Source organism: Cydia splendana, chromosome 13 (genome assembly GCF_910591565.1).
Source record: "Cydia splendana chromosome 13, ilCydSple1.2, whole genome shotgun sequence".
Classification (NCBI taxonomy): domain Eukaryota; kingdom Metazoa; phylum Arthropoda; class Insecta; order Lepidoptera; family Tortricidae; genus Cydia; species Cydia splendana.
Window position 1 is genome coordinate 20058753 of NC_085972.1, and position 27139 is coordinate 20085891.

The 27139-nt window shown below is 40.0% G+C and overlaps 2 protein-coding genes across 3 annotated transcripts in view; one reads left to right on the forward strand and one right to left on the reverse strand.

Moving 5' to 3' along the window:
* Positions 1-227: 227 nt before the first annotated feature.
* LOC134796276 (rab GTPase-binding effector protein 1) lies at positions 228-20236 on the forward strand. Of its 2 annotated transcripts, XM_063768327.1 has the most exons (15): positions 234-444; positions 525-623; positions 4110-4247; positions 5408-5517; positions 8003-8080; positions 9374-9469; positions 12965-13025; positions 14068-14183; positions 15182-15414; positions 16007-16100; positions 16763-16938; positions 17264-17366; positions 17904-18020; positions 19391-19501; positions 20069-20236. In XM_063768327.1, exons 1-15 carry the CDS (start codon positions 414-416, stop codon positions 20234-20236), a joined length of 1731 nt encoding a protein of 576 aa, XP_063624397.1. In that variant the 5' UTR covers positions 234-413. The 2 variants fall into 2 exon arrangements, with proteins under 2 accessions (XP_063624398.1, XP_063624397.1); XM_063768328.1 differs by lacking the exon at positions 525-623 and having other exon boundaries at positions 228-444.
* Positions 20237-23368: 3132 nt separating this feature from the next.
* The window catches only part of LOC134796277 (structural maintenance of chromosomes protein 1A), a 29040-nt gene continuing 25269 nt past the window's right edge, over positions 23369-27139 (reverse strand). Inside the window, exons 24-25 of the mRNA XM_063768329.1 lie at positions 24078-24255; positions 23369-23511 (exon numbers count right to left, since the gene is read on the reverse strand). Coding sequence (XP_063624399.1) covers positions 23452-23511; positions 24078-24255 — 238 coding nt within the window. The 3' untranslated portion in view covers positions 23369-23451. The remainder of the gene's footprint in view (positions 23512-24077; positions 24256-27139) is intronic.

Here is a 27139-nt window from a genome sequence, read left to right on the forward strand (position 1 = left end):
AAGCAACGTGTACACTCACAGCTTGCTTACAGCTCATAGAAAAGAATCAAATTATGTACACTGGCAGTTTTATAATAAACCTTATTTTTAAAAAAGAAATAAAATTATGAAATTACATTTTTGATTATCATTTTTTATAAAATGTAATCCGTGGCTTATAACTTACAACTTTAGACGGGTTATGCTGTTTGCGGAAAGAATCTTAGTCCGTTTACACTTTACAGTGATGGAATAAAAAAAAACCGAAAACGTCACTTAGAGAAAACGTCAAATAACGTGAATATTTTTCATCTTGACTAATTGTCTTACCTTTGTTTTCTTATATATGATCCATTAATTAGGTTCTATAATGCTCAAGTTGCGATGATCTCAGTGGTTTAGTTAACTAGTGCTCGAGAGCAGTGACTCACAGGATGTCGGACGACACGAACGAAGTACCGAAAGGTGTGTTGTTGAGTTGGTTTAGGCCTAATTTGAGGATGTCTTGTGTTCAGCTGGAAGCTGAGTGGTGTTTCTGTTTCAAGTGGAGAGCAGCGGCGGGGCGGAGGAGGCTCGGCGCGGCTTGGAGGAAGAGTTTAATGTCCAGCGCGCTCGAATGAAAGAACTTTTCTTGCAGAAGGAAGGTTCGTAAACTCCGTAGTAACAGGCGCGGGTCGTGCTCTGGCTATGCTAATAATTTGTCTTTTTTGATAGCTTGTCCTAGTTTGGTGCATGTTTCTGAGTATCTGATGTTGTGTTTTGTCTTTTAACATTTTTGTGTTGACATGAGAATAGTGTAGGTCAGTTCTTAGTAGAAAATAATAGTCTGCTCTAGCCCATGATATTGTGTGATTAATGTTTGAACAGTGTTAATAAAGTAGGTCATGTTTACAGCAATCATACACACAGTAACAAATTTATTAAGTTCTCACTTAATAAGTTTTGTATTGGAATCAACTCAACTCAACTCTTTCAATCCTTTACAAACTTTACAAATCTGATGCTTTAATTTAAAGGAAAATGCATATTTTTTTTTTAAATGAAACTCCCTATTCTAAACTTTTATTTTAATGTTGTATTATGTCTTTTGTGTTGTACATTAACCATACCTCGGAAGTGTGTTATCTTACACTACCTTGCCTTATAAATAATTTATTTACCATATGTTTCCTATTCAGAAGTTAATATTATTTCTTTAAGATGAAATAAAACTATTGAAACGGATTATATCATGTATATTGAATTCATACTACATCCCGACGTTTCAGTGTAGTTTTTCCTCAGTCACATGTCAGGATGTAGTATGAATTTAATATACGCGATATAATCCATTTCAATAGTTTTATTTCATGAGTAACTATCGCGGTAACCGAAGACAATATTATGCCTTTAAGATGTTTTTTGCAACTATTCACTTGATACCTTGACCTTGTCTGAGCTATATTTGTAATTTAATATATTTTTTTGTAAATGTAGTCAGTTAATCACTGCTAGTACAAACCTTTAACTGATAACAATATAAGATGGTGGAGGTTGTAAATGTTTCCTTATGTTTATTCTTACACAATATTAATTTAAAAATTCGCCTTAAAGATCACGAAGACGTGGAAAAGGCATGCCTATACATTACAAACCTAATTCAAGTGGCTGCGTGGCGCAGTACTCCTGAGCTGACAAAACCAACTAGCCATGTTTCAATTCCGATTCATATTCGTGAGAAATTACGAGAAAAACGTCGACTTCGCCGAGTCTGGCAAACCTCGCGCCTCAAGGAGGACAAGACCCGTCTTAACCGAGCGATCAAGGAACTTAAAGAACTACTCTCTGACTGTACCAATGAAACTATCAAACGACGATTGGAAAATATGTCGCCTTCAGCTTGCGGTGAACACTCCCTCTGGAAAGCAACACGAGACCTGCAGCAACCTCAACAATGTATTCCGCCTCTCAGGACTGCCAACACCTGGGCACGAACCGACTCAGAAAAAGCTGAACTATTTGGCAACCACCTAGCTGAAGTCTTTAAACCCAATGATGCAACCACTCCAGAAGACGCTGAAATAGACCTGATAATCAATCAAGACCTGCAGTTATGCCTACCCCTGCGACCAACATCTCCTGGGGAACTATCGAAAGAAATTGCGACTATGGATCCTAAAAAAGCTCCAGGCTTCGATTTAATAACCCCTAAAATACTTAAAGAGCTGCCCAGGAAATGTATTGTATTTCTCGCAATCCTCATCAATGCCACATTTAGAGTTTGCCACTTTCCTGCTCTATGGAAGGTATCCCAAATTGTTATGATACACAAGTTTGGTAAACCGGCCACCGAAGCGTCGTCCTATCGCCCCATAAGCTTGACTCCGGTCCTATCAAAACTCTGGGAGAGGATCATTTTAACCCGTTTAAAATATCACCTAGACGAACAACAGACCATACCTAACCACCAATTTGGATTCCGCAAGCAGCACTCAACTGTTGAACAAGTTCACCGAGTATACTATTCAATACGACAATGTTTTGAACGCAAGGAATACTGTTCGGCAGCATTTCTCGATGTACAACAGGCTTTTGACCGGGTCTGGCACAAAGGACTCCTTTATAAAATCAAGAAACTATTACCACACAGTTTTTATCCAATAATGGCATCGTATCTCCATGAAAGGATGTTCCAGGTGAAACAAGGTGAAGCTAGATCTTCTCTACATTTCTGCCGTGCAGGAGTACCTCAAGGATCCGTTCTTGGCCCGATACTATATAATATATTTACTTGTGACTTACCCCAGTCTAACAACATTCATGTGGCCACCTTTGCTGATGATGCTGCATTTCTCGCGTGCCACAACGATCCTAATGTAGCAAGTAGAATTCTGCAAGCGCAGCTTGACAAAACCTACGAATGGTTAAATAAATGGCGTATCAGGGCTAGTGCTCCTAAATCGCATCACATGACTTTTACACTAAGGCATGAAACTTGCCCGCCAGTCAAACTAGGAGATTCTGAATTGCCGCAACCATCCTGCGTCAAATACCTTGGGTTTTACTTGGATCGAAGGATGACCTGGAAGGAACATATAAAACACAAACGAGGAGAAGTAAACAACAGATTCAGAAACCTACTATGGCTCCTTGGTAGACAATCCGCACTATCTCTGAGCAACAAATTAAGAGTATATTGCTCAATCATCAAACCAATCTGGACATATGGGATCCAGATATGGTCTTCTGCTAGCAAATCAAACATCCTCTGCCTTCAAAGAGCCCAAAATAATATTTTAAGGGTTTTGTGTGCTGCGCCTTGGTTCACTCGTAACAGTGAAATCCACGAATACCTAGAAATGCCGACTGTCCTTGAAGAGGCAAAACGCTATAATGATATCTACAAGGATCGCCTGATCATGCATCCAAATCCACTGACCATCCCATTACTTAAACCGGACTATGTCAGGCGACTTAAAAGAGCTGATGTGCTGGATATTTAATGGAGGGTAGGGCAATGGCCCTATCATTCTGGAAACGTCATACATATTTCCCTGATCCAATCTGATTATAGTCTTGCGACTGATTGCAGATATTATATAAGAAAAAAAAAAAAAAAAAAAAAAAAAAATGTTTATTCTTTTTTACAATTTTAATATGTGTTATATTAGAATTTTTAACCGACTTCCATTTCATAGAAGGAGGAGGTTCTGTATTCGGTTGTGGCTATGTTTTTATAATAGTGCATTCAACGATAGTTATTATGTTTGAAAAAATAGGTTATTGATAATAATAAGGTAATAAGTATTATATTAACTCAAGTACAGTTGTGTTCATAAATATGTATACATTTCTTGAAATGAAATGCATTAAGATGAAAAAGGTATAAATATTTATGAACTGGACAGTATAAATATAAGTTAAACAGAATTCCTAATGTGAAGTTATCAGGTAAAAACCTCATTAACAGATTCTAGATTTTATAGACTAGCTTGTTTAGGTTCTTATGAAGTGATCAATAATGCTGCTCTAAGCATACTGCTGTGTCTGCATTTGAAAACTTATTGAATTTTATACCTAGCTCTATTAATAACTTAGCTTGGTGTGTGAGGATTAAATTACAGTTACCTATATTTTCATGTAAATTGCAGAGGAGCTCCGGGCTCAGCAACAGGAACGTGAACAGCTGCAGTCGGAGGTGCTCGGGCTCCGCGAGGAGCTGGCCCAGCTGCAGACGTTGGCGGAGAACCAGAAGTCTCACATCCTCAACCTGGACTTGATTGTCAATGGTGAGTCACAGCCTCATTCCGTGCTTGGTGTTTCACCTTGTATTGATAATAAAATAAATAAAAATAGCCTTTAATACTGAAGCTTTGTAACATTAATACTCTATCTACTTCAAAAATATACCTTATAATATATCTTACTATTTTCTAGTTTCCATCAACAAATTCAGCTTGTCCTCCGACATAGACCTTGTATTGATGATGAGGGTAAATTAAATTAATTTGATGTTAAGATATATAAGATTTACTATTCTATACTCCATTCCATTTAATTATACACACCATGGAATTTCGTAAAAGTTTACAGATTAGGCTAAGGCCCTTTAGGCTATTGTTAGATTTGATATTCTTGGTTAGAATAGAAATTGCCAGCCTTTTACTCCGCCAGCAATATAGGTTTCCTGGCTTTTGCAGTAGTGTATTATTCCTGAAAATGACACAATTGTGGCCATATTGTTTAATAGGGTTAATTTATCTGATTTATATTACAAATATAGCTAATTAGCATAATGAACAAATGAGCGTTGATCCTAATTTAATGAAATTGATAACATTTCTCTCTGGCTGCATTCAGTGGCTGATGTTCTAACTAAATAGTTGTGTAAGTTGTGTTTGCAACAATGCTGCCATCTTTCTGCCTTCTCTGGGGATCAGAAAGTAAGTACATATACAATAAAAAGCATGAATAGGCCATGTGCTTACGTCCCACCGCTGGGCACAGGCTTTTTCTCAATGTAGAAGAAACTTTGAAGTATTAGTCTCTTAGATAATGTCGATTTTTTCTGAAGAATATTATGGAAGATGGATCCGCCTCAGAAAAGCTAGGCCGGTGACCTTTTCAACATCGTAGGGGCCCGTGACGCGGCGCTCGACATCATTGGGGAGGCATAATGTTTGCTGTAGTGTGCGTGACCGCTGAAGCAACCACAGCGCGCCGTTGCATGTACCATCGCCCAGACTGTTAACTGACAGTTCGTAAACCTTAGTAGGCTTAGTACAATAGGCATAAGGTCCCCCAATGGACAAAGTGTTGCTGTTTGTACAACTCGCGGCCCGACATTGTGGATGTAGGATCCTACATCCGATATCGGATCGGATGTGAAAACGCTCGTACTCGTGCGATGACCTATTGGCTTTCAGCCTGACATGATGATTGCTTACAGAGACGGTGTCAGCGTCGTCGGCGGTGACAGAAGAGGCGCGGCAGCTGCGCGTGCGGTGCGCTGAGCTTGAGCACCAGCTGCGGTTGCAGCAGCAACAACAGCACCAACAGGTATGGCGGTCTTCACATTGGATGCGAATGCGCACGTCGCTCCGGCGTGTGAGTGGGACTTCGGTATGCACCTACACCTGTCACGCTCACACGCCGCGCCGGAGCAACGTATCATTCCATTTCGAAGGAATGGAAATATTCGCACTTAAAATATGAAGGTACATTTTTTTTAAAAAGATCTCACTCCTTCAGTTTTTCCTTCCAAAGCTTACTTTATAGTTTTGTTTAATGAGCGTATGCGAATAAACAAAAACACCTCTGTCACGCAGAGAGCCGTTGCCGATAAAAAAAATATCACCTCAAATACGATACGTGTTTGTCGCCGGTGGCTGTGACCGCTACCGTCTGCTGACTCAGCCAATTACTGCCGCTAATTGTTATCGGGACCAGCTGAACACGTACTCCTTATCAATGAACGCCGCTTATCGCAACGCACGTATATACTTTACACACCAAATGCTAATTTCGGTAGCAGAACTGGCTCATTAAAAAGTGCGATATTAAGATGCGAGAACACACTTAAATAAATATATACTTCAGTATTTAATATTTTACAACAGGTTCTATTTTTGATGGTGGCATAAAGTGTTTTAGTACCTAGTAGCTATTGACAAATATTTTATTTATTTATTTCGATATGTGTGATGTGATGTGTCAAAATAGATGCCTATTTTAAATGATTAGTATTGTTTTATAGTAAAACCGTGGCGTGAGCTCTTTCATTAAAGTTTAAATAATTGATGTACCAATTTTCTGTATATCAAATGCTTACAATTTTAAGACAAATCTACATTGGAAGCAGTTTAAAAAAGGCAAAATCAGAAAAACTGCAGTAGTATCCCCAAATTTCGGGAAAAGGAGATTAAAACAAAATATTATTCTGTATTTAAAATGAGTGTGCACCAGCCTTACTCTTATCGCACCGAAATACAACCGATACTTCGACAAACATGTACAGGCGGATGTATTACCATTTAATCGTTTCCTAAAAAAGTTTGTACTTCCACACGAGTCGCGCGACGGACAGACACCCTAGAACTTAACTTTCTAGTATAGCTAAAGCTAACTTATAAATCGCTAATTTTCCAATCTTAGCAGTTTGTTATTTAATATTGTAGATTATTTTTCATAGGTCAATGCGGCCAAATCCGTCTGCGGGAAATTCAGCAACTACACGACTACCTATTTTTTTTTCAACCGTAGGAAATTGACCCCATCTACTTTTGATTGCTAAAACTAAAAGCAATCGCTGTGTACAGTCACCTGCAATAATATGTTACACGATGAAGGCCGTAAAAATATCTGACACAATCTTATTTGTAGAGCCATAAGAGCGTGTCACATATTTTTGCGGCCTTCGAAGAGTAACATATTATTGCAGGTGACTGTACCTACTCCTACTATTGTTTGAAAAATGCGCTCATGTACTGATTTTCCTGCAGACGGATTTGGCCGCATTGACCTTAATTAAGAAAATGCACCTACCTGAACATACTCGATAATATCTTAATTCTACAAAAAAATCAATAATACTTTTGTGTTAAATAGTTACTAAATAATTCAAATTAACATTCTTTAAAACAATTCCGCCCTGTATATATAGACGAGTCTACACATACTGTTAGTTGCTTGTCGCTCGCGCAGCATTTCTATTGCCTCGACATTTTCCCTAAATATGTTGTTTTTTTGTCCTGTGGTTAAAGTAGTTAGATATTAAAAAAAAATGTAGTTTGACACTAATCGCTGCTTACCGGAGGCTAGCAAGCACATAAATGAAAGCGATTTATGATATTTGTATGTGTTTTAACATCTGTGATTTTCTGGTTTAGTGAGATGTAAGAAGTTGGATCATTTAATTTAACGTATTAGTGGACCACTTTAGTTTGCGATATTAAGTGCAAAGTGAATAATCGGTATTAAAAGACGGAAAAATAATTATAAATTCTGTTTAATCAGTTGGGGGTAATAAATTATTTATTGTGGCATTTTACAAAATTATTTAACTGAAATGTCTGGCGCGCGTTACGGTTATAAACTTTAAATTAATTATTTATCGGTAATCTCGTCTTATCTTTAAGGAGCGGACACGGATAATAACACTTTGTATTGTTTCAAAACGTGAGCTCAAAACGTGTTTGTGCACAAAGAAAATTATGTATTTGAAAAACTGTTGATATTGCGTACTGTGTCCTGTGTCATTTCTACATTAATAAAATACTTGATGATTTAATTTAAACAGATTATATCGCATAAATATAAATACTTCTCGACGTTACAGCCAGTACTTTAGGGGTGGGACGGGTAGGTTCAACCCGTTTAAAATGTGTTATTAGACTTGTGTGTTACGATATACTTACAAAAGTTTGCGACAAATAACTTTGTGTAATCCGGTGAGCGAGATCTCGCGATGTCGACGCAATTCGGCGAGGTTTCGCTCATGGACGACCTGAGCGAGGGCATTGACCGAGCGCGCGCCATTTGGCAGGACGTGAGCATCGCGCCCGCCACGCTGGTGCGCTCGCTGGCGCGCCGGCTCGTCGACCAGGAGGAACAGCCTAAGAAGGTAACATACTTTTTCTCAAAAATGGACGGCAAAGTCGACTTTGCCGTTTAAAAAATAGGTCGCGAAGCGCGTAGTTTATGGTCAGTCAAAAATTAAAAAGTTAAAAACATTGCAGTCTCGATTTTGGGACTGTACGTGGGATTAGTACTTATAATTAGAATGTTGGTACCGCGACTATTTAGCTGTCTCAAATAGCTTGGCGTATTTTCGGCAGAAAAATACACTTCTACTTTTTAATTAAAAAAAATTAAAAGGCGGCAAAGCTAATTTTTTTCAATTGTTTCTACTTTTTTCTGTGAAAATATATACGTAAGAACGTTGCTTTTGTAAAATATTTTTATTATATTTATATTTCTTGCACCATTTTTGAGAAAAGCACTATATATGACTCGGCTGGAAGGCTACTTGCTGGCTTCGGATTCAATTAAACGGACTCCCAAGGTCGTCCGTTTAATACGAATCCTCAGCCTGCAAGTAGCTACTTCCGAGCCTCGACAATAATGTACTATTACTCAGTTTTAACCAGTTCAGTGTCTGATTGACTCGAAATTTAGCGTACTACTTCCGTAATTCCGATTGCTGTATCCTCCTGAGACCCTTATAAAGGATTTAATCCAAATCGAAATTTGAATTAAAATACCTCCCTCCTTGCGTCGTTATCCTCAGTGCTGAGAGTCGTGACCTCCCTTCTGGATCACCTTCTCTCTCATAATTTCTCTCCATCTGGTTCTGGCTTGGTTAAATGGAATGCAAGAAGGTTCCAAATTCAAAACTGCAATAATTACAAGGGGGACTCAGGAGGTTATAATAATTAGCTAATAGTCCGGACCCTAATAGCTAATCTTAGAGGATATAACCACCGGAGACGCCATGTCTAAAATTTTCGGTACAAAATAGTCTGCCGTTTTTTGCGGGGGAGGGGCACATCAAATGTATAGGTACGTCATGTCAGATAAACGTCAGTCCATACATATGGTTGACATGTGGTTGACCATTGGCCGCCTAGTTTCGACAGAGGGGAACGCCTGTTAATGGCGGCTCCATTGTTAATTACTCCGAGTAGCTAATAGATAACCCACCTGATAAAAAAATAATAACTAAATTAAACCTGTTGGCGTATGTCTTGGTCGGCCTTAACTTAGCCTGGCAGTTTATGCAATCCGACCAAATTTATAAAAAAAATCTTTCAGTAAAAAATATTTTTCAGTCTAAGAGTATCGAATTACTGAATGAAGTTTTTTCAATACGAGTTCTTGTACATTTAATTCTTACAATGATTGACTTAATGTTTAGCCCACGGAAGATGGCGACCTGCAGCGTTGTGAGATGGAAATCAGTCAACTTAAGAATAAGCTACGAGAGACAGACGCACAACTACAGGAAGCACTCGTGAGTATAATAGATCTACCACATACAAATTTACCTACCATGTATGTATCAGAACGAAAGGCCAAGAAAGAGACCCGTTAATGTTTAGACCATAAATATGATTATGGTGCCGGGCTTATGCAAATTTAGCATCTTTTAATGGAAGTGAAAATAATAATAAGAATAAACAATTATTTTATTACCTCCTGTATTATTTATATTCAGTGTTATCAATAACAACAAATAAAATGATGTAAATGTCATAAATGTCAGTTGATAACGTTAGAGTTAGTTAGACAGCAGAGCTAAAGTTGAGTGCACACTTACGTATTAAATACGACGCAGTTCGATGTGCCGGCCGCCGGTACGTAAACATCTGAGCAAGCGACGATGATAATTTTCGTGTACTTTTCGCAGCAAATTCGGATTTTGCCGGACACGGTGTCTAATTTTATCAAATGCTTGAATTATCCGTGCTTGTAATTCTTCGCGAGTTTGTGCTTCCCTTTTAAACACTAATTGTTTCACCCAACCCCAAAAGAAAAAATCAAGCGGAGTGAGATCAGGTGAACGAGGTGGCCAGAGGGTCGCTCCGAATCGGCCAATCCACTGTTGTCCAAACATTTCATTTAAGCGGTTTCGTATTTGCAGCGAGATGACCACCTCACGTGGTGCACCGTCATGCTGGTACCAGGTATTTAAATCGTCAGCTAGAGGTAAATTGTCCACGTAGTCACTGACAGTGCAATTCAGTATTTCGAGATACCGCTCACCGTTCAGTGATCCATTTATAAATACTGGACCAATGATGCCGTCGCCTCTAATGTCCGCCCATACATTTATCGACCATCTAGTCTGATGTGATAATTCGCGACCAACATGGGGGTTTCTAATTTTAGGAACCCAATGGTGGACATATCTCCGGTTCCACATTCCGTTTCTAGCAAACGGGCTCTCGTCACTCCAAATTACTTTTTTCAAAAAGGTACGATCTTGTCTTATTTTCTTCAAAGCCCAATCTGCATACTCAGTCCGTTTGTCATAATCGTCGGGTTGTAACGCATGATCTATTTTAATGGAAAGGGTGTTGTCGATCCCGTTTTAGTATTCGATGGACGGAGGAGTGACTCATTACGACTCATGCCTAAAAAGCGTCCTGCACGTCTCGTACTAGATCCCGGTTGGCTGTGAAAATGGTCTAGTACATGTTCTTCCTCTCTCACGTGTAATTGTGGAGCCCCTCCTCGGTTGATCGGCACCGGCGGGTTGTTATTTCGCAGTCGGATAAGCGTATTAGCGATCACACGGCCATGGTTGGGTTGCCTTCGTGCAGGAAACCTCTCCGCGTACAGACGAAGAGCGGCATTCCCGTTTCCCCTACACTCTCCGTAAAGAAGGATTATCCACAAGTTCGTCCGCAGCAAAATTTAAAGGCATTATCAGTACCTAATTTTTAATTTAAATTTCTATTTATTAGATTTTCTTGGCAGACGAATGTCAAACTCTGACTTGAAGTTTAAATATAAAGGGAAAACGTCCAATTAATTGATTTAACCTGACCTCTTTCAAAATAAAAATAAGATGACAAATCTAAGGAAATGCCGCCAGCATCCTTGGTACAATGCCTCAAGGGCCTATTTTAGATTTAAGCTAGTTATTAATTTCGTTTAGTAGTACCACTATATATATATAGTAGTATACCCTATAATGGACACGGAACCAGTAATGGGACAAATAAACACAATTCCTCTAAAATAAGTATATAAAAGTAGTTTATAAACACTGGATATATTTTTATCATAAATAAGAGTCCTAGAGCTGATTATGTTTGATTTTTTATTAAATTCGGTTATTTTTTAAGAAATGTGCGTCAACCCAAAAGTTGTCGTGCCACTGAAAAAAAATATCACTAAAAATTCTTAACAACTTCGCTAAGAGAGGTGAGTTAATTTATTAAATTTTAATTAATTAATACTTGATGAAAACTAGAATGTGTTTTGTTAATTGCATTTACCATGAGATAAGGTATACAACACACTATGTTGTGACTCCACAGATGTAAAAAAATAGTGGTATTTGGCCCTATCCCATTATAGGAGCTGTAAAACTGCATACCTCCTATGATGGGACAATTGACATAATGATGCTTGCCATGCCATAATTTCATGTTTTAAACAATTCAGAAGTAAAATGTAGTTACGAAATATGTCAACCAGGAGGTATTCTCGGACTTCGGATAAATTAATATCGTTTTTCCAAACTTTTATTTAACCTGCCTTGTTAGTTAGTGTGGGTCAAATCTTGGTAGCTGAATTTGACCCACTTTTCGATTTCCGATTCAGTTGAAATTTTGTGTAAGTACGTAATTAAGTATGCAAATCGGATGATAATGCAATATTATGATAACATGGACTTGATCTGATGATGGAGACAGGAGGTGGCCATGGGAACTTTATCGCAATAAACCCTAACTAATTGTGTTTGGGTATATTAGAATTGTCTCGATGAATCTAATACAATAATAATAGGCTGTGGAAAGAAAAATACATTCAGCGATAAAAGCTTATACCAAAAATTGATTTTTTTGCCATAACTTATTCCCCATTTCAATATTTTATACTGATAGAGCAATGTCCATTATAGGGGGCCCATTACTGGATCCACGTCCATTACCGGGGGCCCATTACTGGAGCTTTGGTGTCCATGACTGGAGAAAAAAAGCATAGTTTTAATTTGTTAATTATGTGGAAACTCATTGCAGTATCTTTGATACAACATGCCTAAAACATGAAAGGCGGATAGGACTTTCATCTTTTAACACGCTAAGCGGGAGACCATTTACATGTACAAGGGAAATATCATAAATACTCCAAATTTCCTCTTAAATGTCCCATGACTGGTGCTGTTACTATATATTGTATGTAAATAAATGATTAAAAAAAAATGGAATGTCATAATTAATGTCAAAGTGAACTACAATAATATGCAAAATCCCTGTTGTAAATAATAATGAAATAATAACAAAAAATAGGCATTAAATGATAATTTCAAGAAGTGTTTAGTGTTTCGTATGTATTAGGCTTATCAGTATCTGGTCATAGTTGAAATTGCAGTAATCTGATATGATGTGAATTGGTTTTAATTAGTTTGTTTACGTTTATAAACTGACGTCTTACTGTTTCTACAGGCAAACATTTTTAACCGACTGCAAATAAGAGTACCCAACAAAATCGTGTTGAGATTGAGCAAAGTTAAAAAAAGCAAATAAAAGTTATTAGTAAGTATTCTGTTAGAACATACTCCACTTTACCATCACCCAGGCTTCAGCTTGGCCTTTCGTTCTGATACATACTGTATTCTAAACTAATCCTTATTGTAAAGACTTAAGGTACTACTGTGATGGTGAGTTAATAGTGTATGTGCGCATTTTTTTGCCGTTTTACCTCCCCATTGACAAGTTCATTCATACTGAGCCTGTGGCGAATTGATTTCTGAATACGGTTGTTTACATTTCAGAGGAGTAGAACAAATCACCCCACGCCTGCGCACGCGAGTGGAGACACGAGGACTGACCCAGGTTAGTACATGAAACAACTTAGTGTGGTAATGTTATAATTATTTTGTCTCAAACATGCGCGAAAATGTGCACGTCATATTCCTTTTAATAGACCTACATATTATACTCTGGCAAACCCACTTTGTCAGTAGAAAAAGGCGCGAAATTCATTTTTTTTAAGTGGGCGACAGCCCTTCACGCCTACTTTTTTCTATATCTATAGTTTTTTTTTTACTATAAAGTATTACGCCATACATTTTCTATGCAAGAAACAAATGTGCGTTCCATACTATTTCCTTAGAGTAGTACTTTACTTCATAGCAAAGAGAATAGAGTCTATAGAAACGGATTGTCAAAGTAAATTATGTAGCCACTGTAAATTTACTGCCATCTTTCGACAGAACATAAAACTAACACTTTAAACTCTCGCGTTTTGTACACATATTTAATTACACAAACGGGTCTACCGCGATATAATTTCATTGTTTTTACCTTTAATTCCGACGTTTCAGCTGAGTTGCACCAGCTGTGGTCACGGAAAGACTGACGTCCCAACAAATGTCAACGGAGATATTAATAAAACACCACTAAACTACCCGAAATTAGTTTATAAAAATGTTCGGGGTAGACAAAGAAATTGCAGCTACCCGTTAAAGTTTAATGTTTATTGTCCACGGCACGACACGCAACACTCACAGTATCCGTACACTGGTCCGAAGATATATCCGCTGGTTAGACATTTTTATAAACTAATTTCGGGTAGTTTAGTGGTGTTTTATTAATATCTCCGTTGACATTTGTTGGGACGTCAGTCTTTCCGTGACCACAGCTGGTGCAACTCAGCTGAAACGTCGGAATTAAAGGTAAAAACAATGAAATTATATCGCGGTAGACCCGTTTGTGTAATTAAATATGAGAACATAAAACTGTTAGAACGCCATTTGACTTTGATCCTTATTCTTTCACTGATACGTGTTAACTTATTAAATATTAATATTAACGCCATCTACATATATATATATTTCCCTGCCCGTTGTTGTTACTATTGTTAATTGACCACCAGATGGCGGGCGCGCTTGTGACATGTGTGCTAATTACGAGAAGCAGCTGGTCCACGAGCAGCGCGAGGCGGCCGCGGCCAAGGACCGCGCCGCCATGCTGGAACACGCTCTCAAATTGGTAAGTCTATGGCGTAGAAGGTAGGATCCTATAGAAGTGGTATACGCGTGCCTCCGTGAGGGACAAAACATAGGCAATGCGACGGGTCGAATTTGTTTGTTGCCCAATCATAGCCTATACTAACTTAAGGTGAGGAATAAAAAAATTGTGAGACTGTGACAAGGACAAACAATAATAGTGCTTACGCTGCTACTCCTACTGAAAGATACATAAGACTATCTCGTTCGCTCATTTGCCCACCCATCATGCCTTATCCAGTTAAAATACTAGATTCATGGTCTATGGACAATGGTAATAGCGGAACCAGAACAAAATATCTTTGGACGCACTCTCGTGTCGCCCAAAACCATAAACAGGTAGTATATACAAGTAGTTATAGACGCGTCACCGACCGACCGGGGGTAAGAGAAAGAATATTCATATAAAATTTATATTACGCAATTTATCAGGTTTGCAAGTCCAATGTCTTTTTATGGAAGTGTGCCTGCCTGACCATGAACAAATACTCGGTCGGTGATAAAGACAAAACATGGCACTCTTTTCTATTTCCTCTTATAGGAATCGCAGTAAGGCTATCTTTCTCTATCAAAGTGTGTCAGGCCCTTGCCCAAAACAGATTCATTCAAGCCATTTTGATTGAGTCGCTCGGTGGCTGGCGGCGAAAGCGGAGGTTCGCGACTCGATTAAAATGTATAAAGTTCTTGCGTCCAATCCGCGGCCTAATTAGATTCGATAGATCTCGTGATTCTGAGAAGAAAATATTACCATACCACTGGTAGAGAATGTTTTTGGCATTAAGTCCGCCTTTTGTACGATACTTTTGTGCAATAAAGATTAACCCCCTTATTCATAAAACTTTACAGACCTGATTTAGTTAAATTGTTTTATTCCTTTCTAACAAATACATAAGTCAAAATGACAGATAAAGACAAACGATTCATAGCTAATTCAGACCAGTAACGCGTTTATGAGTAACGCCATAAATAAATACCATTCAGGCAACAGAAGAGCTCGAGAGCGCCCGCTCCATCCACGACGAGACCATTCGCTCGTGGCACACCGAGCGGGCCGCCAGCACGGCCCTACTGGAGGACCTGAAGAAGGCTGTGGAGTCCGCGAAGACGGCGTTGGAGGCGCGCGCCGCCGCGGCCATGCAAGCCTCCGATAGGGCCTTAGAACAAGTTACTAATCTGACTGTGGAGAGAGAAGAGTTGCAGAGGAAACTGGACAGGTAAGACACTTCCTATTTAACCACGCAGGAATACATGCCATCCAATCACCTCCAGCGCAGCCCTGTTAGAGAAAAGGCCGCGTGGAATCCGTAATGCCCGCGTTTGAAGCTTTTAGAGATAATCCATCCGAAGAACAGAAATAAGGGTTTTAACACTCGTTTTCATTTGCAACCACTTCAGTAGACCTAAGTAAAAAGTTTAAATAGACTATTCCTTTTTCCAACACTTCCATTCTCCCATTTTACGAGTACATTCATGCGGGATATCTCGTGTTTAACTTGCACTGTTCAAATAAGAATTCATAAAACGTTTGTCGACCACTTGTACCTACAAGTACCCGAATCGGCCGAAATTGACATACGTAAGAAAGATTGGTGACAATGCAATATTATGATGAAGATGACATCGAGCTGATCTGATAACAGGAGACCGAAGATAGTCTTGGACACTTAGTGATATAACAACAGTCTCATTGGATTTAGGCTTGTTAAAATTGTCTCTATGAAAAAAGCTAGATGAGAACTGAAATAAAGCTTGTATCAAACATGTTTTATTTTTACATAAGTTTAAGTATCGATATTTGAATTTCAGCCTGGAGCGCGACAACGCTATGCTGGTGGGACGTTTCACGAAGAAAGCCGAGGAGATGCAGAACGAGTTCATCGATTTACCCGACATCGTCGACGTGAGTCCCACATTTTGTACCAAATCGCTGATAGTGCAGATTTGCAGAATTTATTCATTCAATTATGACGGAGTTAAAATGTGATTGTGATTGAAATTCAGCTGAAATAACTTGATGGAATATAGATACAGCTGCCTATTGTTGTATCTCACCGTCTTTCTTTTAATGATATACGCATAGTGATCGAAGTAGGCGGCGGTGGAACTGCCTGAAAAGCGCAGGTGGCCTAGCGGTACGAGCGTGCGACTTGCAATCCGGAGGTCGCAGGTTCAAACCCCGGCTCGTACCAATGAATTTCCCGGAACTTATGTACGAAATATTGATATTTACCAGTCGCTTTTCGGTGAAGAAAAACATCGTGAGGAAACCGGACTAATCCCAATAAGGCCTAGTTTACTCTGGGTTGGAAGGTCAGATGGCAGTCGTTTTCGTAAAAACTAGTGCCTACGCCAATTCTTGGGATTAGTTGCCATGCGGAACCCAGGCTCCCATGAGCCGTGGCAAAATGCCGGGACAACGCGAGGAAGATGATGCTCTGCTTTTGCTCTCTGCTTGAGCTCTTGGATAGTTTTTTTTATAATGTTAATCCAAAAAACGCAACCATATTTTGTGTCCCATGGTGCTTAAAGGCTGAATAATTTCAAAGTCGTTTTCATTCTAAGGAGCTGCAACTGTACAGCCTTGAACTCCGCGAGAAGCTGATCTGCGTGCAGATCGGCCGAGAGGAGGCGTTGGCGGCCGAGCGCGACCTACGAGCACAGCTGCTGGAGCAGAGCCAGCAGTTTCACCGGCAGGAGGCCGAGCTGCAGGAGACCAGGAGCGCCCTGCGACAGACCAGGTATGTCACCAGGTACACCGCTGGGGGATACGCTGAACTGCGTGCAGAACGGCCGAGAGGAGGCGCTGGCGGCCGAGCGCGACATACGAGCACAGCTGCTGGAGCAGAGCCAGCAGTTTCACCGGCAGGAGGCCGAGCTGCAGGAGACCAGAAGTGCTCTGCGACAAACCAGATATGTCACCAAGCACAGCTGGGGGAGGCCGCGAGGAGGCCGAGAGGAGCCTGCTGCAGCGTTGGAGAAGAGCATCCAATTTAACCTACTTTACGATACACTAAATACACTATTTAAGTCGTCTTATTAAGTGTTTTTTATTGTCTGTTGCAGAGAGGAGTTGGACCGGCTGGCGACGGAGCGCGAACAGTTACAGGAGTTAGGAGGAAAACTGCGGACGACCACCGACCAAATAGCGGCGTTGCTAGATGATAAGGTTGGTTTTGTTTTTGTATACAGCAAAGATCCATTGATTATCCTTCAGCCGCCCAGAGGCGTATAAAACTCTGACATTCCATTGGAATTTGAATCTTTATTTCAATAAAACAAAATTCCTTTTGTCTTGGCAACTATTAATTTGTGGTCGGCTATAGTTTAAATAAAAAATACATAAGATGCGTAGTCTTAGATTAATTCGTGCTTCTCTCGCTTGATGGCGCTGTATGGCTGCGTACATGATGCGGTAACTGAGGGTATCAAAAGTCTACCTTTGGGTGGTATTCTACCTGTCCAATTTCTTTGTCCAATGTCATTGCGTCTCACTCTCTCATTAAGCAAAATGTGAGAAGCAATACACATTGGACAATGATATTGGACAGATGGAATACTCTTTGACAATCCAATCTATGGTGCAGACAGCGCCATTTGTATCAGATGTTAAACTCGAGGATACGATTTTTCCTTAAAGTTCTTTAACCTCTTTTGTACAATAAATAACTGATTTCTATACATACTTCTATTGATTTGTCATCAGAAACGCCTCCTAGACGAGCGTACGGAATTGAAGCAACGCGTGGCTGCTCTCCAACAAGAGTTGGACAACAGCGAGAAAGTGCAACAGGACTTCGTGCGGCTCTCACAGTCGCTACAGGTACCAATGGTCTTCGAGTCTATCGCAGACTATACAAGTACACACTGTACACAGTGCCTTTTCTTTCCGTCCCTCGGCAATAATTAGTCTTCGACCGAAACCAAAATTGAACCGAACTTACGGCCGAAACATGATTTTCATGTGGAAACCGAAACTTGAATTTCGGTCGGACACTAGCAATAATGTACATATATTCGGCAGTAATGAAATGAAATGAAATTGTTTTATTCCAGAAAACTTCCATAGAATTACAATAAAATTAAATTAAAATTAAACTATTCGACTGTACAAGAAAATTAAAATATTCACGTCTATAAATAATACCTAAATACAAATTAAAACTTAATATTAACTAGCCCAAGGGGCGTATCGCCCCGACCCTATGGTGACCGGTTTGTGGTAGGTCCTCCAGCGCTCATGAAGCGGGCTACCGTCCCACTCCCTCACTGCGGACAGCAGCGTATTGGCGGATGCATTTATCGCCTTTCTGGCGGCGGCGCTCTTCGCTCTCAGCAGCGCGCCCCAGCCCGGCGCGCGCCCCTTCGCGAACATGGCGCTCGCGCTGCACCAGCGCGGCAGCCGGAACAACGCCCGCCATGCGTTATTATACTGTACGCGCATGTCTCCCACTGCTGCACAGGTGTAATCTGACCACAACTCCACTGTGTAGACACAAGTACAAAAACTTAGGAACAGCTGCCGTTTCACGTCGTCGCTGCATTTGGCGAATCTTCTGGCTAGCATGTTCGCTCGTACTGCAATAGCTCGTCTTTGCCTTTCAATGTCCCTGTGGTCTTTCAAACTAGACAGCAGGATGTGGCCTAGGTATTTAACCTCGTAGACTCTCCGCAGTTGAACTCCATCAAGTAATAGTGGCGGTACGCTCAAGGGCATATTTGCCGCTTCCATGACCATAAACTCTGACTTGTCCGGATTATACTTCATGTTGTGCTGGCTGGCGTATTTTCCGCATTCCGCAAGTAAGTCTCGCATAGCGGCTACTGATGGAGCAAGCAGGACCATATCATCGGCATACGCTAGGTGGTTGGCCATTATGCCGTTGATGGAGCAGCCGACCCCGGTTTTAGTCAAGGCCTGTGAGAGCCCATCCATGAAGACACTGAAGAGTGCTGGTGACATGCTGCCCATGCTGGTGACATGCTGCCCATGCTGTGCATGCTGGTGTAATGTACAGCAGGTATCGTACTGTAAGGGTTCTCCCACATATGTCGACGCAAAATCCGAGCGAAAATGTCGTCGTTTGGCTCGGCTCGCATCGGCCGGTGCCTGCCAACGCGTCGATGGCTTATGCGCTTCAATATATCTGGGGAGACTCTAAAACAGATAACAATATGTTTTTTTGTATGTAGGTGCAATTGCAACGCATCCGTGAGGCGGACACGGAGGTGCGGTGGCAGCACGACGAGGACGTCTCCGAGTGCCCCACGTGTCACGTGCAGCTCCCTAACAGCAAGAAAAAGGTAGCTATCATATTGCAGCTCCAATATTTATTTTCAAAATTAAAAAATTACAATCTTATTATATAATCATGTATCGTATATTATATGTATATATGTATTTTTGTAATTATTAGCCCTTTGAATGCTTTATGTCAAACACAAACATCATTCGAACGCCAAGATCTTGGGCGCAAGCGAGCTAATGTAAACCCTACTCGTAAGTGTGAAGGTTACTTTGACAGCGTCCGCCATATTAACACCAATAGTGGTCCTCGGCGCGGTGGGCAAGACTAGTAACGCCACTTAGGTGTTCTCGGCGGTCACAAGGTAAATTTCATATTCTGTGTAAACTTGAGTGGATTCACTATTTATGTTATTATTCTGTTCCGGTAGCCCGGGGATAATATAGTAAGACGGTCCGTTAGAAGATTGTAGGGTCACGTAAATTTAAATAGGTACCTACAATAAAATTAGGGTTTTCAGAGTCGTCTACCGGGGACCGCGACCACGGCGACCGGGGACAAGAATATGTTAAAACATTTGTACGCATCTAAATTGTGTAAAACGTCGATACGGTACGTATTGCAGGTGCACTGCCGGCACTGCGGGCGCATCTACTGCGCGTCGTGCACCGCGCACGCCGTCCCCTCCGGGCCGCGCCGCGCGCCGGCGCGCGTGTGCGCCGTGTGCCGCACGCTGCTGCAGCCCGACACCGCGCCATACTTCAGCACCGCGCCGCCGCACTCGCCCGACTAATCACAATAACGAGTCGATAGATACGACTAAACTAAAAACTGTAGCTAAATTATCCGAAAAAATAATGGTTCCCGCGTACATAAAGAAGTAAATAATACCAAATCTGATACCCAGAATGGCCTGAAATGGCTTTTTAACCTAGCCTTCACACTGATCCTAGCTTCCCGAGTGCCGGAAACACTAAATAATTCGCTTTCGCGCTGTATTATGGCTATACAGACGTCTCATTCTGGTATGGCATCATATTTTGGGGAAGTTTGGAAGGGAGGTAAGTCTCCAATTTCTTTGGAAAGAAAATCTCCTTTGTACAATATAAATTTGGAAGTGGATACAGACTAGCCGATGTAAACGACTTTAGTTTCCAACAATGATACCGTGAAAGTTTCACTATATTGCTATCGCTCAATTCTGACACCAAAAGTACTACTGTATTTCAAACTTATAACGATCCGTTTTTGTTGTTTATTCTCAACAAAAGCAGTTACAATACGAACAAAAAATAGGTTTTAGCACTTAAACTATGTATATTAGGTACATAATTATTTGATTCATTTTAACTCGAATCCTTGTCAGTTACACAAGAATAATACCTAAATTAAACTGTAGTAAATAGATTACCTACCGTATGTATTATAACCGAAATACCTGCTTCAAACATGTAAATATTGTACTATAGGCGAATACAATTCTCTAGCTAGCGAACAGGTAAATTACTTCTACTTTGGGGGACAGATTTATATATTTAATTTTCTACCTTAACATAAATAAGTTGATATTTTAACACACGCCGCTCAGTTTGCTTGTAATATAGACTTTATAATTACTGTGTTAAAGTAGAAAATCAAATAACAGATGGTCGATGTCATCTCTTTCTCTTGTCTTTTGTAATATTGGAATCATTCACGCGATAATGTTGATAGATTATGGTCTTGGGTTGGTATTCCACCTGTCCAATTTCTAAGTCCAATGTGCATTGCGTCTCACTCTCTCACTAAGCAAAATGAGAGACGCAAATACACATAAGAATTGGACAGGTGGAATACCACACTAACAAAGAATTCTAGACTGTAAATAGAATAAAATCTATAGTATATTAGTATCGTATGGATATTTTTGTTGTTTAAATGTGTTGCGTCAATGAAATTGTACATTTGAGTATATAAATGTTGAAGTTGTATTTATTTAAGTCGTCGCTATTCTGGCTGTCATGTTTGTCTATAAAGAAGCCTACAGTCAGCATAAGAAGTGGCTGAACGGACGACGTGTTTAAAATTATCTATGGATGCTTTTATTCTATTAATATTTTTACCGCAAAAGACATCAGCTCACGCGCGCGTCTCCAGTCCAATATCAACCTTCGTGCATTCCGACAATGTTCACAGTTCAAAGGTTTAACCATAAACTTGTGTTCAGTATATTTTTGAACACCTCGCCCGTTTAGTTTTTTTGCTGATTGTACCTACCTAGTAAGTTTTAGGGCAGATATAATCGATTGACATCATTGTTACCGTGCCTTACATCTGTGGGATGTCAACAGTTTTTGGTTGAATTCAATTATTCAGCCTTCAATTCAATTAGCGAAGACACAGATAAGTGGTTTCATTCATATGTGTCCCAGCAATCGCAAATGGGAAAAAACTATAACAGATGCTCCAACTTTGAGTTACAGTGCATCAGTGTATGCAGAAAATATTGCTCGCCATATCCGCGTAGCTAGTTCTGGAGCTAGCATTTTTTTATGTCTCATAGCTATTGTCCCATTTTATATTTTGAACGATGTCAAAAAAGAAGCATTGTCAATTTTATTAAAACGTGTGTACGTGGGTGATTTATTATTTCAAAGTTAGTCGGGGCAAGTGCCTCCATGGTCCAGCGGTCACATTGGAAGGGCCTCTATCCGTATATTTACTGTTAAGGGCGCATTTGATGGCCAAAGACGTCAAGTGACGCGCGCGGCTATAGCCCAATATCAACCTTCGTGCATTGCGACAAGGTTCACGATGAGTCGGCGACGCTCTGACGCGCTAAGGCACTTGCCCGACTGAGTTTAGTCTTCAAACGTTTATACATCTGACAGGGCTAGTTGGAAATGTGGCTGTTGTTTATCTAACTATATGTTTAATTATAATTTATTGTTGTAATATAAAACGTTCTATTGTACATAATATAGGTCGATAAGAATTATTGGTGTTTTTCATTTAGCCTCTAAAGGCCAAGCCACACCGGATGCGTGTGCGTAGACGTGCACGTACACGTACGCGTCCCGCTGCGTTGTAGAATACGAAAACTCATAAGAGAGGACACACCGCTTGCGTGACGTGTGCGTAACGTGCGCGTACGCGTGACTTGCACGCAACGCAGCTCCGACGAGACAAACCGGCTGCGTGCACGCGTCCACGCAGCGGAGCGGCAACGTCGCTTCGGTGCGTGCAGTGATGACGTTGTGTTTAACTGCGTTCCCTATGAGAGGGCGAACCGAGCAGGTTCGGACACGCACAGCTCGGTGCTGCATAGGTGCTGTGCGTGTACACGCGCAGCTCGCTTGTATTTATTTACAACTCGGCCGGTGCGCGTGCTGGTTTTTAATATGGATTCAGTGATAAATGAAAAACTAATTAATATAATAATATATTCGTCAATACGAATGTATATTTACAACATAGCACAAAGATTCCAAAAAATACGTCTTATAAAAATTTAATTTGGCCTGTGGGAACAAATCGATACTATTGGAAAACAAGGTTGTTGTATTGTGAACTATTGTGCGACGGTGAATAATATTAGGTACATACTCTCAATTATCTCGATTCAAATATGAGACATTTTATTCCTCTAATTGCAATGGCGGCATTAGGTGAGCTGCTTCCATTTGCAACGGGAGTTATAATAACATGATGTAGGTACTGTCGCAGGAGTATTTTATTTTACTGCACGCATGACTGAGCTGCAGCGTGCGCCTGCGTGGCGTGCGCTGCACACGCAGCCGGTGTGGCTCGGCCTTAATTGTTCATTCCATTTGGAACTTTCCAAAACGGAAAATCTGGCAACACAAAAACCTCATAGACTCCCAAACCTCGCCGCTTAAAAAATAACTCTCTTTTTGGGTCAGTTAGGTAGATGAATAAAACAAGATTTATTAGAAAACCGAATGTATGTCATAACTTAAACTTTACGAATGAAATGTCAATAGATGAATAAAGAATAATGTATGTATTCTAGTCCTCATACTTCTCCAGGCTAAGAGTGTAGACGTCACTGACCAGGCAGTCTGCCGGCTGGAAACAAACAATGTATACATTAGTAATTTTATAAAATCCTGACAATAACAAATCTCTACTTTTGCTAACATGAAATTTGAAGGTGCCCATCACCACAAACCAATATACGCCTCCCGTGGTGCACAAACCTCTCATTTAAGTAAGACTTGTGATAAAGTTCCAACTCCCAAATCTATGTTAATGTAGATTTAATAAAAAATTCACGCACTTTTATATTTATACCCAGGTTTCCTTTACCGAAAAACAGGTGCATGTCAGGTAACATAGTTTACAGGTAAATTTCAAAATGATATTTCGTACACAAGTTCCGAAAACTTGGTGCTTTTAGTAACCTACCAGCGCTTAAAGTCTTGTAAGGTCTCAGTGCTCGTGTCTCGAAATTTGAAATGGACATACGCAGTAAGTATCGAGATCTATGCCTGAGGGCCTACTGCGAAAAACGAAAATCGATATTACAATTTCAATATGGAAGATCAGAGAGAGAGAGGCAGGTAACGAAATTTCGTTTTTCGTTTTCATGGTAGGCTCCTCTGGGCACTGCTACTTGTAGAAATGGCTGTTACCTCTGAACAGATCCCGACGAGGGCATCGGCACAGCCGTAGAACTCCTCCTTGAGGGAGATGACGATGGTCTGCAGCGAGCCCTTCTTGCTGCGGATGTAGGAGGCCACTTTGCCGATGTTGGTGTTGTCCAGCGCCGCGTCGATCTCGTCGAGGAGGAAGAATGGCGCTGGTTGGTAGCTGGAAAATACGACAAATCATTGACCGAAGCGAAGCGAAGGTCTACGTTTTGACTCGGGCATTTTGCTTTCGTATGTCCGGATGTTCTCCTCTACAGGTCGCAATTCTTAACCGATTCTCGTGAAATTTTGTGACCGAATTTTATGACTAAATAATTTTTTTTTGTCAATCCGGTTTTTGGAAATTTTTAAAAATGGCGGAGTCGTGATACCTGGCGCCTAAACAAATAGTCGTATCGATATCATAAGAGTTTTTTCTTTTTGAGACATGTTTACAGAGTTAATAGCAAAAAATGCAGAAAAAAAAATATCGCTGGTTTAGGCGGTATTTAGATATTTAGTTTTGTATTTCCGGATGTTCTCCTCTACAGGTCGCAATTCTTAACCGATTCTCATGAAATGTTGTGACCAGATTCTATGACTAAATAAAATTTTTTTGTCAATCCGGTTTTTGGAAATTTTTAAAAATGGCGGAGTCGTGATACCTGGCGCCTAAACAAATAGTCGTATCGATATCATAAGAGTTTTTCCTTTTTGATATATGTTTATAGATTAAATGGCCAAAAATTCAGAAAATTTGTATCGCTGGTTTCGGCGGTATTTAGATATTTAGTTTTTACTTGAGAATGAGTAGCTAAATTTCGTCAGCTTTAGTAAGAACTATCATGGCGCATTTTGCAAACGTTCGCTTTTTTGTTTGCATAGGGAGGTCCCTGGTTCCATCCCCAGTAATTGTAAGCTGCTACATAACTTTTTGTATTTTTTTATACTTAAATTTCGTATCAATTGTTGTTTTTTATTTTATTTTTTTATTTTGAAAAAATGAAAAAAATCGTATTTTTTATTTATCAAGCGCGGGCTAAGCGCATTCGTTTATTTTTTCCAAGAGATGATGGCTTTTTGCGCTTTAAAGAAAATTTGATTCTTGAATATACGGCGCCATACCTTTGGCCTATCCTCGTCTAGGTGGCGACACCATTTTATATTTAACAATTTTTACTCATATCAGTAAAAGAACATGGGTCAAAATCATATGGCGTTCTAAAAAGAAAAAAAAACATTTATCCATACATATATACATTTATTGATATTTTTTTTTCATTTTCATTTTAATCCTGTATCGAAAGATGGCAGTAAATTTACTGTGACTACAAAATTTAGTATGACAATAACCCTCTACTACATATAGGGACCGTGCGCGTTGGAGGGTCTGCCATCTTGTGGCCTGAATCGGAAACATGTACATTGCCAAAACAAGTTCTACCATCTACCGTTCTTGTAGGTACGTTTCCTTATGCATAGTAGGTTCTGTCATCTTGTGGGCTACATCGGACGCATAAACGTCACATTTACGCCTCACGCCAAAAATCTGACGGCTCCTATGCTACCCCCTATAGTTCACGCACGCCCACTATAGGGACCGTGCGCGTTGGAGGGCCTGCCATCTTGTGGCCTGAATCGGAAACATATGTGCACATGTACATTGCCAAAGCAAGTGCTACCATCTACCATTCTCGTAAGTACACGTTTCCTTGTGCATAGTAAGTAGGTTCTGCCATCTCGTGGGCTACATCGGAATCATAAACTACTCATCTACGCTTCGCGCCAAAGATCTGACGGCTCCTGTGCTGCCCCCTATAGTTCATGCACGTCCCCTATACACTTTATTCTCTTTAGATTAGATATTTAAATTCTTACTCGAGAATAAGTAACCAAATTTCGTCAGCTCATCTAAATGCTATCATAGCGCAGTTGGAAAGACGCTTACAAGCAAGGATATGGGATAGGTACCCGGTTCGATCCCCCAGTAAATGCAATTTTTTTTATTTATTTTTTGCACTTAAACATCGTATTGCTGATTGATCAACCGAGCGCGAAGCGCGAGGTAAGCGTATTCGTTTGAGTTTTTGTTTGAACATTTTTTTAGCGGTTTTAGTTCAAGGGCATGGCTGTTCCAGGAGTCAATTTCCACTTACGTTTATAGCATGGGCGGTCACCATCCATAAATCGGAGGGGTTAACATTGCCTAGGGTAGTGGTCGACCTTGGGCTCAGGGAACTAGCTGTAGGTTGCTCGTACGTTGCGCTTTCCCGGGCTCAAAGTCTAACTAACAATAATGTTAGTTAGACTTTGAGCCTTTTAATTTGGATCGCCTCGCTAAAATGGCCCATAATTTCCGCAAATCATTTTTTCTTCGAGGCAATTACTCCGTTCTCATTTTTTCCCAGTGGAATTTCTTCGCTTTATTTAATTTTTCGTGTACATTTTTTCATAAACTAAACTTTCCTTTTCTCAATTTATTCCCTTTTCTTTTTAATCCTAGTAGTTAAAATAACCAGTAGGTTTTTTTTTCACTAACTAAATATTCTCTATCTCCATATTTTCTCTTTTTTTAATGCTAGTGGTAAAAATAACCAGGTTCTTTTCAAATAGGTAGGTTAGGGTTATTTTTTTTGATGACCCTAAAAACGAAACTGCTCCCAGAGATAGGTAGGTTAGGGTTATTTTTTTTGATGACCCTAAAAACGAAACTGCTCCCAGAGATAGGTAGGTTAGGGTTATTTTTTTTGATGACCCTAAAAACGAATCTGCTCCCAGAGATAGGTAGGTTAGAGTTATTGGCTGACAGCGTTTGGTTTTTTACTTGTAGTTTTTTAGATTATGCTTTAATTTTAGTGTTTTTGATATTTGTTGTATGTGAAATACCTACAAGTAACAAATATAATTACTACACTATTAACATACAGTAACAAGAAAATATTATCCTAGATATTTAAAAGAAAGAAAACTATAAGGAAAAGATTAATTTAAAAATATTAAAAATAGGCGATTGCGGAAGAAAACCATTGGGAAAATATGGGAACGGAGTAATTGCTACGGAGAAT

Bases quoted from the DNA above. Each gene is read 5' to 3' on its own strand.
- LOC134796276 (XM_063768327.1), top strand. From the start codon at position 414: ATGTCGGACGACACGAACGAAGTACCGAAAG. The intron at 5,518-8,002 runs GTATGGCGGTCT...GCCATTTGGCAG, and splicing joins AGCAACAACAGCACCAACAG to GACGTGAGCATCGCGCCCGC. The intron at 9,470-12,964 runs GTGAGTATAATA...TTTACATTTCAG, and splicing joins CACAACTACAGGAAGCACTC to AGGAGTAGAACAAATCACCC.